This window comes from Lampris incognitus, chromosome 3, assembly GCF_029633865.1.
Source record: "Lampris incognitus isolate fLamInc1 chromosome 3, fLamInc1.hap2, whole genome shotgun sequence".
In the NCBI taxonomy this organism is placed as follows: Eukaryota; Metazoa; Chordata; class Actinopteri; order Lampriformes; family Lampridae; genus Lampris; species Lampris incognitus.
Window position 1 is genome coordinate 57026169 of NC_079213.1, and position 11593 is coordinate 57037761.

Below are 11593 nucleotides of genomic sequence, written 5' to 3' on the forward strand. Positions count from 1 at the left end.
GTTGTCAGGGTCGATACTGTGTTCAGGCTCTGTAGTGTTGTCAGGCTCTATAGTGTTTTCAGGCTCTATGGTGTTGTCACGCTCTGTAGTGTTGTTAGGCTCTATGGTGTTGTCAGGCTCTATAGTATTTTCTGGCTCTATAGTGTTGTCAGGCTCTCTAGTGTTGTCAGGCCCTTTAGTGTTGTTAGGCTCTATAGTGTTGTCAGGCTCTATAGTGTTGTCAGGTGTTTTAGTGTTGTCAAGCTCTGTACTGTTGTCAGGCTCTATGGTGTTGTCAGGCTCTATGGTGTTGTCAGGCGCTATAGTGTTGTCAGGCTCTGTACTGTTGTCAGGCTCTATAGTGTTGTCAGGCTCTATAGTGTTGCCAGGCCCTTTAGTGTTGTCAAGCTCTCTAATGTTGTCAGGCTCTATAGAGTTGTCAGGCTCTGTAGTGTTGTCAGGCTCTATAGTGTTGTCAGGCGCTATAGTGTTATCAGGCTCTGTAGTGTTGTCAGGCTCTATAGTGTTGTCAGGCTCTGTAGTGTTGTCAGGCTCTATGGTGTTGTCAGGCTCTGTAGTGTTGTCCGGCTCTGTAGAGTTGTCAGGCCCTATAGTGTTGTCAGGCTCTGTGGTGTTGTCAGGCTCTATAGTGTTGTCAGGGTCTGTAATGTTGTCAGGCTCTGTAGTGTTGTCCGGCTCTGTAGTGTCGTCAGGCCCTATAGTGTTGTCAGGCTCTGTAGTGTTGTCAGGCTCTGTGGTGTTGTCCGGCTCTGTAGTGTTTTCAGGCTCTATGGTGTTGTCAGGCTCTGGGGTGCTGTCCGGCTCTGTAGTGTTGTCAGGCTCTATAGTGTTGTCAGACTCTGTAGTGTTGTCAGGCTCTGTAGTGTTGTCAGGCCCTATAGTGTTCTCAGGCTCTATAGTGTTGTCAGGCTCTGTATTGTTGTCAGGCTCTATGTTGTTGTCCGGCTCTGTAGAGTTCTCAAGCGTTATAGAGTTGTCAGGCTCTGTAGTGTTGTCAGGCTCTATGGTGTTGTCCGTCTCTGCAGTGTTGTCAGGCTCTATGATGTAGTCAGGCTCTGTAGTGTTGTCGGGCTCTATAGTGTTGTCAGGCTCCGTAGTGTTGTCATGCTGTGTAGTGTTGTCGTGTTGTCAGGCTGTGTAGTGTTGTCAGGCTCTATGGTTTTGTCAGGCTCTATAGTGTTGTCAGGCTCTATAGTGTTGTCCGGCTCTGTAGTGTTGTCAGGCTCTATAGTGTTTTCAGGCGCTGTAGTGTTGTCAGGCTCCATGGTGTTGTCAGGCTCTGTGTTGTTGTCGGGCTCTATATTTTTGTCAGCCTCTGTAGTGTTGTCAGGCGCTGTAGTGTTGTCAGGCTCTATAGTGTTGTCAGGCTCTGTAGTATTTTCCGGCTCTATGGTCTTGTCAGGCTCTGTAGTGTTCTCAAGCTTTATAGAGTTGTCAGGCTCTGTAGTGTTGTCAGGCTCTATGGTGTTGTTCGGCTCTGTAGTGTTGTCGGGCGCTGTTGTGTTGTCAGGCTGTGTAGTGTTGTCACGCTCTGTAGTGTTGCCAGGCTCTGTAGTGTTGTAGGGCTCTGTAGTGTTGTCAGGCTCTATAGTGTTGTCAGGCTCTGTAGTGTTGTCGGGCTCTGTGGTGTTGTCAGGCTCTGTAGTGTTGTCAGGCTCTGTAGTGTTGTCAGCCCTCCTAGTGTTGTCAGGCTCTGTATTGTTGTCAGCCTCTATAGTGTTGTCCGGCTCTGTAGTGTTGTCCGGCTCTGTAGTGTTGTCAGGCTCTATAGTGTTGTCAGGCTCTGTAGTTTTGTCAAGCTCTATGGTGTTGTCAGGCTCTGTCGTGTTGTCAAGCTCTGTAGTGTTGTCAGGCCCCCTAGTGTTGTCAGGCTCTATAGTGTTGTCAGGCTCCATAGTATTGTCCAGCTCTGTAGTGTTGTCCACCCCTCTAGTTTTTTTTGGCTCTGTAGTGTTGTCAGGCTCCGTAGTGTTGTCATGCTGTGTAGTGTTGTCGTGTTGTCAGGCTGTGTAGTGTTGTCAGGCTCTATGGTTTTGTCAGGCTCTATAGTGTTGTCAGGCTCTATAGTGTTGTCCGGCTCTGTAGTGTTGTCAGGCTCTATAGTGTTTTCAGGCGCTGTAGTGTTGTCAAGCTCCATGGTGTTGTCAGGCTCTGTAGGGTTGTCGGGCTCTATAGTTTTGTCAGCCTCTGTAGTGTTGTCAGGCTCTATGGTGTTGTCAGGCTCTATAGTCTTGTCAGGCTCAATAGTATTTTCCGGCTCTATAGTGTTGTCAGGCTCTGTAGTATTTTCCGGCTCTATGGTCTTGTCAGGCTCTGTAGTGTTCTCAAGCTTTATAGAGTTGTCAGGCTCTGTAGTGTTGTCAGGCTCTATGGTGTTGTTCGGCTCTGTAGTGTTGTCGGGCGCTGTTGTGTTGTCAGGCTGTGTAGTGTTGTCACGCTCTGTAGTGTTGCCAGGCTCTGTAGTGTTGTAGGGCTCTGTAGTGTTGTCAGGCTCTATAGTGTTGTCAGGCTCTGTAGTGTTGTCGGGCTCTGTGGTGTTGTCAGGCTCTATAGTGTTGTCAGGCTCTGTAGTGTTGTCGGGCTCTGTAGGGTTGTCAGGCTCTATAGTGTTTTCAGGCTCTGTAGTGTTGTCAGCCCCCCTAGTGTTGTCAGGCTCTGTATTGTTGTCAGCCTCTATAGTGTTGTCCGGCTCTGTAGTGTTGTCCGGCTCTGTAGTGTTGTCAGGCTCTATAGTGTTGTCAGGCTCTGTAGTTTTGTCAAGCTCTATGGTGTTGTCAGGCTCTGTCGTGTTGTCAAGCTCTGTAGTGTTGTCAGGCCCCCTAGTGTTGTCAGGCTCTATAGTGTTGTCAGGCTCCATAGTATTGTCCAGCTCTGTAGCGTTGTCCACCCCTCTAGTTTTTTTTGGCTCTGTAGTGTTGTCAGGCTCTATGGTGTTGTCAGGCTCTATAGTGTTGTCAGGCTCTGTAGTGTTGTCAGGCTTTGTACTGTTGTCAGACTCTATAGTGTTGTCAGACTCTGTATTGTGTTCAGGCTCCATGGTGTTGTCAGGCTCTGTAGTGTTGTCAGGCTCCATAGTGTTGTCAGGCTCTATGGTGTTGTCTGGCTCTGTAGTGTTGTCAGGCTCTGTAGTGTTTTCAGGCACTGTATTGTTTTCAGACTCTGTAGTGTGTTCAGGCTCCATGTTGTTGTCGGGCTTTATAGTGTTGTCAGGCTGTATAGTGTTTTCAAGCTCTGTAGTGTTGTCAGTCTCTGTAGTGTTGTCAGGCTCTATAGTGTTTTCAGGCTCTGTAGTGTCAGGCTCTATGGTGTTGTCAGGCTCTATGGTGTTGTCCGGCTCTGTAGTGTTGTCAGGCTCTGTAGTGTTGTCTGGTTCTGTAGTGTGTTCAGGCTCCATGGTGTTGACAGGCTCTATAGTGTTGTCAGGCTCTGTAGTGTGTTCAGGCTCCATGGTGTTGTCAGGCTCTGTAGTGTTGTCAGGCTCTATAGTGTTGTCAGGCTGTACAGTGTTTTCAAGCTCTATAGTGTTGTCAGGCTCCATGGTGTTGTCCGGCTTTGTAGTGTTGTCAGGCCCTCTAGTGTTGTCCGGCTCTGTAGTGTTGTCAGGCTCCATAGTGTTGTCCGGCTTTGTAGTGTTGTCAGGCCCTCTAGTGTTTTCCGGCTCTGTAGTGTTGTCAGGCTCTGTGGTGTTGTCAGGCTCTGTAGTGTTGTGAGGCTGTGTAGTGTTGTCAGGCTGCTGATGGAAAACTGCTGATGGAAATGTAAATTTTTTGCATATGAATATTTTTGGTTTCTGGAAATGTTGCTTAAAGTTTGCCTAACATTTGGGTATGACCATAGCGAACCTTTCCCATGTTGGTGACCAGGGGATGGTGGTCTGTGTGTGATGGTGGGCTGATGGAGAATTCAGGGGATGGTGGTCTGATGGTGGTCAGATGGAGAATTCAGGGGATGGTGGTGTAATGGTGGGCTGGTGGTGGTCTGATGGAGAATTCAGGGGATGGTGGTCTGATGGTGGTCTGATAGAGAATTCAGGGGTTGGTGGTCTGATGGTGGTCTGATAGAGAAGTCAGGGGATGGTGGTCTGATGGTGGTCTGATGGAGAAGTCAGGGGATGGTGGTCTGATTTTGGTTTGATGGTTTGATCCTGCTCTGTTTCAACGTGGTTGCTCCAGATCAAGAAATGTATGGAGCATAGCTTCAACAGTTCGTTTGCTTTTGGACTTGCCCTCATAAACCTTTTGGGTAAAGAAAGTACGATCAGTGATACTGAGAAGGTGACTAGAGTCTTATGTTTATCATAAACACAGTTAAAGGTAATTAATTAAGGTAAAACATATCCTTACTTAGTAGTAATGATATTGGGGATGTGCTTCTGTTGCTAAACAAAGCCAATGTAAAGTCAATGCTGAGCTGGTTGGCTGTTTAAATGTACACAAGCACGACTGGGATTTACTCCACTGGTCTTGAAATGAATTCATATTCTTTGTAGGTCAGTGGTTGTGGCAAACTGTTTTGTTTCTTACATACACTTATATACTTATATCTTATATACACCTATATACTTATATAATTACATCTTATGTACAGATATAGACATATCTTACATACGCTTATATACTTATATCTTATATACACCTATATACTTATATAATTACATCTTATGTACAGATATAGACATATCTTATATACACTTATATACTTATATCTTATGTACACCTATATACTTATATAATTACATCTTATGTACAGATATAGACATATCTTATATACACTTATATACTTATATCTTATGTACACCTATATACATGTGTCTTATATACACTTATATACTTATATCTCATATACACCTATATACTTATATATTATATATACTTATATACACATAATATGTGTATGTAAGATATAAGTATATTATACTTATATACTTATATATTCTATACACTTATAGCTTATATACACGTATATACTTATATCTTATATACACTTAAACACTTATATACTTATATCTTATACACACATACACTTATATAGTTGTCTTATATACACATATACTTTACTGATATCTTATAGACACATATACTTATATCTTATATACACTTTTATACTTATATACTTATATTTTATATACACTTTTCAGCCTCTGTCATGTCTGCCATTGTCTGCTAAAAAAACCCAAAACAAGCAATGTAAAGAAATGGGTTATTCGGTCTCAGGTGTCTCTATCTATCTAATAGACCGGCCCTTACTCTCACATCTCGACCAAACTTTAACCCAGACCCTGTTCCCCACCTTTATTCATTAGTCTTTTAATAGGTCTGTGTTATATTGCCGGCTGGTCCGTGACAGGGCCATACAGACTCGTGGCGGGTCACCGGGTCAGTCAGTTTCAATGGGGGAAAGTGGCTGGGATCTGGCAGGGGGCAGCGATTCTGAGTGGCTGGTGTTGGGTGGTTAGAAGTGAACCATCAGACACATCCGTTTACAAAAGATTGCCTGCTCAGGTGATCTGTAGTCAGACAGCAGGTATCAGTAAGGGTTTAGCTGTTCATGGAACACGTCTCCATACCCAAACTAAGACGTCATGTTTATGTAGGAGGTGGATCCTCCAGGTGAAAAGATGCGCTCCAAAATGAGACCTCAAACCTTTCAAAGATATTTCAAATCATCATTGTCGGAAAATTGCTGACATAATTGCAAATAGCAGGTTCTTCATGGGAGCAGGTGGACAGACAGGCTGAGAAAGGGTGAGAAGGTAGCTGGTTCCAGCTGTGACTTGCTGGCTGGAGGATGGCTGGTCTTAAAATCATGCCAGCCACCAACACTGCTTACGTGTTTCAAAGCAAGGCACTGAACCCCCAGCTGCCAGCGCTACCATGTCCTCTCCCAGCAACTGTACGGAGTTGTGTTTGGCCACAACAATGGTAGCCCAGAATTACATTTACACTGTCGTATACGAACCGCTAAAGAAATCACAAGTAGATTCTCTTCATCGTTTTAAAGTTGCATGCCTTTTGAAATGTTTCAAATTTGGAAAATATTATATCTCTTACATACATACCTGCGGAGGCATGGAGGTGTTTAGGAGAGATGGCAGTGGGGTTTTTCACTAGATTGTTTAACACAATCTTGGAAAGTGAGAGGATGCCTGAGGAGTGGAAAAGAAGCACACTGGTACCGATTTTCAAGAACAAGGGTGATGTGCAGAACTGTAGCAGTTACAGAGGTATAAAGTTGATCAGCCACAGCATGAAGATATGGGAAAGAGTAATAGAAGCTAGGTTAAGAGGAGAGGTGATGATCAGCAAGCAGCAGAATGGTTTCATGCCAGGAAAGAGCACCACAGATGTGATGTTTGCTTTGAGAATGTTGATTGAGAAGTATAGAGAAGGACAGAAGGAGTTACATTGTGTCTTTGTAGATTTAGAGAAAGCATACGACAGGGTGCCGAGAGAGGAGGTGTGGTATTGTATGAGGAAGTCAGGAGTTGCAGAGAAGTATGTAGGAGTGGTGCCAATATGTATGAGGGCAGTGTGACAGTGGTGAGGTGTGTGGTTGGAATGACAGATGGGTTCACGGTGGAGGTGGGATTACATCAAGGATCGGCTCTGAGCCCTTTCTCATTTGCAATGATGATGGACAGGTTGACGGAGGAGATCAGGCAGGAGTCTCTGTGGACTCAGATGTTTGCGGATGACATTGTGATCTGTAGCGAGAGTAGGGTGCAGGTGGAGGAGAGCCTGGAGAGGTGGAGGCATGCACTGGAGAGAAGAGGAATGAAAGTCATTAGGAGCAAGACGGAATACCTATGCGTGAATGAGAGGGAGGACAGTGGAATGGTGAGGATGCAAAGAGTGGAGGTGGTGAAGGTGTATGAGTTTAAATACTTGGGTTCAACTGTCCAAAGTAACGGGGGGTGCAGAAGAGAGGTGAAGAAGAGGGTGCAGACAGGGTGGAGTGGGTGGAGAAGAGTGTCAGGAGTGATGTGTGACAGAAGGGTACCAGCAAGAGTTAAAGGGAAGGTTTACAAGATGGTAGTGAGACCAGCTATGTTATATGGTTTGGAGACAGTGGCACTGATGAAAAGACAGGAGGTGGAGCTGGAGGTGGCAGAGATGAAGATGATAAGATTTTCATTGGGAGTGACGAAGAAGGACAGGATTAGGAATGAGTATATTAGAGGGACAGCTCAGGTTGGACGGTTTGGAGACAAAGCAAGAGAGGCAAGATTGAGATGGTTTGGACATGTGTGGAGGAGAGATGCTGGGTATATTGGGAGAAGGATGCTGAATATGGAGCTGCCAGGGAAGAGGAGAAGAGGAAGGCCAAAGAGGAGGTTTATGGATGTGGTGAGGGAGGACGTGCAGGTGTCTGGTGTGACAGAGGAAGATGTAGAGGACAGGATGGGATAGAAACGGATGATCCACTGTGGCGCCCCCAAACGGGAGCAGCCGAAAGTAGTAGTAGTATATCTGTTTTACCATCTGTCTTTCTATTTTTAGACAGTATATGTATCACAAAGACAATGGTGTTGTTGTATTTTTTTTTTCAATTGGTTTGGACTGCAGCCTTTTTCTCCAAAATGAATTGATGAGTGGTTTAATTTCTGGCCCTCATTGAGTAAAATGTAAAAAAGTAGGTTTAATGTAGATGATATAATACTGCTTCTAAGGTTCTCTTCTCTTTTTGTTCCCCTCAGCTCCTGTCTCAACTTCTTGAGTCATGCACTTATTTGCAGTCCATCCAGGCCCATGTTCCAGTGAAGGTGGACCCTGGTTACATCATCTCTCGAGGTGCCTCACCCTGCCACATATCAGAACTGTGCTGAGATCCCCCAGGAATTATTTCATGGCTGATGTGGTTGTTCTGCCAATTAAAGCTGCACCCCCCAACAGTTTGTATTATTTCCCCCTTTTGAAATATGGTGATGATGTGGTAATATTGGTGGACGATCAGCCAATATTACAGTAGAACAGCATTCCGGTAGAGTTGGATGTAGGAGTCAGAGAGTACCTACATAGACCTGCTGCAGGTAGTTTTCTAGGACTACAGACAAGACATAGCAGCTTTTGTGGCTTGTTTCATCAGCTCACCAGTAAATAGTCTGCACCCCAGCAATGTGATACTTGGACCAGAGCTAACACAGTCAGCCTAAACTTATGCAACCTAACTCCCTGATCCAGATGAATAAAACAACGATTGATTAATGGAGATATTATGAACTGCAGCTTTAACCTGCACTATTAAATCACGATCCATAGAAAATCAGAATCTCTTTGTCATTTCACTCCATGCACTTGCGCACATGAAATGAAGTGAAACGTCGTGTAACCGAGCACATTTCCGCCCGCTGCCAGATTCGATCCGGAGTTGTGCTGCACCACGAGGTGACGTCCCTAACCGCTCAACTAAAGGGGGCCGCCCCCCTGGTGACCGGCAGTGAGTCTTTTTGTAGGTGACAATAGTTCCCCCCAGCCCACTGCAGTGCAACACAAAAACAAAAACACATATCCAAGAACTACAAGAACACATATACGCTAAACTAACACATATATCTAAACTAAACTAAACTAAACTAAAAAAAATAAAAATTCACTGTCCAGGAGAACGAACGCCAGCCAGGATGACTGTCAGAACTGCTGGTCTGCATGAGCTAGCAGTTAGCTTAGCCTGCCCCGTTCCGCAACCTGTCAGACCGCTCTCGGTTTTTTCCTCTTCGGGCGCAACTCTGGTCAGGGCTGTGGTCCCTGGGCCCACAGGGTGCAGCAGACCAGGCTCCCTCAGCCGATCCAACGCCAGCCCTCCCAACGTCCTGTATGGACCCTGACGTTGTATGATGTGATGATATACACTCACCGGCCACTTTATTAGGCACACCTGTCCAACTGCTCGTTAACGCAAATTTCTAATCAGCCAATCACATGGCAGCAACTCAATGCATTTAGGCATGTAGACATGGTCAAGACGATCTGCTGCAGTTCAAACCGAGCATCAGAATGGGGAAGAAAGTTGATTTAAGTGACTTTGAACGTGGCATGGTTGTTGGCACCAGACGGGCTGGTCTGAGTATTTCAGAAACTGCTGATCTACTGGGATTTTCACGCACAACCATCTCTAGGGTTTACAGAGAATGGTCTGAAAAAGAGAAAATATCCAGTGAGCGGCAGTTCTGTGGGCGAAAATGCCTTGTTGATGCCAGAGGTCAGAGGAGAATGGCCAGACTGGTTCGAGCTGATAGAAAGGCAACAGTAACTCAAATAACCACTCATTACAACCGAGGTATGCAGAAGAGCATCTCTGAATGCACAACACGTCGAACCTTGAGGCAGATGGGCTACAGCAGCAGAAGACCACACCAGGTGCCACTCCTGTCAGCTAAGAACAGGAAACTGAGGCTACAATTCGCACAGGCTCACCAAAATTGGACAATAGCAGATTTGAAAAACGTTGCCTGGTCTGATGAGTCTCGATTTCTGCTGCGACATTCGGATGGTAGGGTCAGAATTTGGCGTCAACAACATGGAAGCATGGATCCATCCTGCCTTGTATCAACGGTTCAGGCTGCTGGTGGTGGTGTAATGGTGTGGGGGATATTTTCTTGGCACACTTTGGGCCCCTTAGTACCAATTGAGCATCGTGTCAACGCCACAGCCTACCTGAGTATTGTTGCTGACCATGTCCATCCCTTTATGACCACAGTGTTCCCATCTTCTGATGGCTACTTCCAGCAGGATAACGCGCCATGTCATAAAGCTCGAATCATCTCAGACTGGTTTCTTGAACATGACAATGAGTTCACTGTACTCAAATGGCCTCCACAGTCACCAGATCTCAATCCAATAGAGCACCTTTGGGATGTGGTGGACCGGGAGATTCGCATCATGGATGTGCAGCCGACAAATCTGCAGCAACTGCGTGATGCTATCATGTCAATATGGACCAAACTCTCTGAGGAATGTTTCCAGTACCTTGTTGAATCTATGCCACGAAGGATTAAGGCAGTTCTGAAGGCAAAAGGGGGTCCAACCCGGTACTAGCAAGGTGTACCTAATAAAGTGGCCAGTGAGTGTATAGACTCCCTTTCAGGACGTTGGGGGTGGGCAGTGTTGGTCGCTTTCAGAAACACTGGACCAAATGAGTGCAGACATCATATTATAAAGTATGATGCCACAAGAAGCCGCATGCTGAGCTCACTGTTCCGGTGGCCGTACGGTGAAAGCAGGTGAACTTGGGTATGGTGACGTGATGGCCTGGACACACTGAGCAGCTTTTTGGGATGCCGTTTGTCAAAGAACAATAGATAACTCTTGTTCCTGTGTCTTTGTCCTTTAATATAAATTCTCTGGTGTGACTCCTGTAATGAATAGAGGCACATTAAAGTGTCCCAAATCAAAGTAAAATGATTTGGATTCAATAGTCTTTAAATCAGTGCTGTTGGCCCACTGAGCCTAACATGTTCCACAATGTGATACTGGGTTGGTTTACTATTTACAATCTGGTGATAATGTTTGGTACTGGCATCTGGTATGGAACATGACAAAGTGATATTTATGCGTCTTGTCTCAGTATACTCCATCTGACCTGAGGTGTTTTTATGTCTTCTACGTGTTGACCAGTTCCTTTGCAGAGCTGCAACCAGGAGGGACTGCGTCTGACCTCCAGTGATCCTCGCTTCACCGTGGGCACGGATGGTGCCATCATGACAGTCAAGACTACCCTTGTGACGGAGAACAAGTCATTTTGGGTGTGGGTGGGTGAGGAAGGTGGGGAGTTCAACAGAATTGAAGTCCAACTCACCCCTGACCCTGAGCAGGTGAGGTATAATGCTGAACGTCAGACACAGTTGTTTATTTCTTCATCCATCGCTCACATGGTCTCAGCTTGCAGACTGTACCATATTTCAAACACCAGGAAGAAAAACATTTGGATCTTTTGGTGTGACTAAAAGGTTACGTTTTTCTCCTATTTAATTAATGATGCTGTGCATAATTTGCAAGCTTCAACTAATGTTAAAGTGCCAGAATTCAGGCTGTGTAGCATGTCCCAGTTGACCCTGAATCCAGAACTGTACAGTCAGGCATGCGGTTCTACTCGAGCTGTGCCGAAGCTGCTGTTACAGTTTGTATTTCTACTGTGCTGGCTTGGATAAACATCATATTTGGCAACATATTTGACATTCTTACACCAGCATCCTTCCCTGTAGGAGCGTGTGAAGGATGCTGGTCAAGCCTCGTGGCTACCACTGCCGTCCCACATGCAGAAGGTCAGAGGTTTGCTGCTTGAGTGTTCTTAAAATTTAAAGATTTCTTGAGGCCATACCGGCCTAAGAAAATACTGAATTCCGTTAAATTTCAGCTGGCTGTTGCTCATATTTTCACCCACCAGGTCCACCTCAACCCGCCTGCTCAGAAGGCCCCGTGGGACGTGGCCCACAAGCGCTCGAAGAGGAGGTGGAGCCCACTGCCATTCAACATCATAGAACAAGATGTACCTCCTTTTCCCAAGGATGTGGAGCTGGTGAGAGATTCTCTCTCTCTCTCTCTCTCTCTCTCTCTCTCTCTCTCTCTCTCTCTCTCTCTCTCTCTCTCTCTCTCTC

At 45.7% G+C, this 11593-nt stretch overlaps 1 protein-coding gene across 1 annotated transcript in view; it reads left to right on the top strand.

Annotated features, from left to right (window-relative positions):
• LOC130109391 (desmocollin 2-like protein) overlaps positions 1-11593 on the top strand; it is a 79027-nt gene that overhangs the window by 35122 nt on the left and 32312 nt on the right. The window contains exons 2-5 of the mRNA XM_056276279.1: positions 7697-7790; positions 10614-10810; positions 11201-11260; positions 11383-11514. Of these exons, the coding sequence (XP_056132254.1) occupies positions 7697-7790; positions 10614-10810; positions 11201-11260; positions 11383-11514 (483 nt within the window). The remainder of the gene's footprint in view (positions 1-7696; positions 7791-10613; positions 10811-11200; positions 11261-11382; positions 11515-11593) is intronic.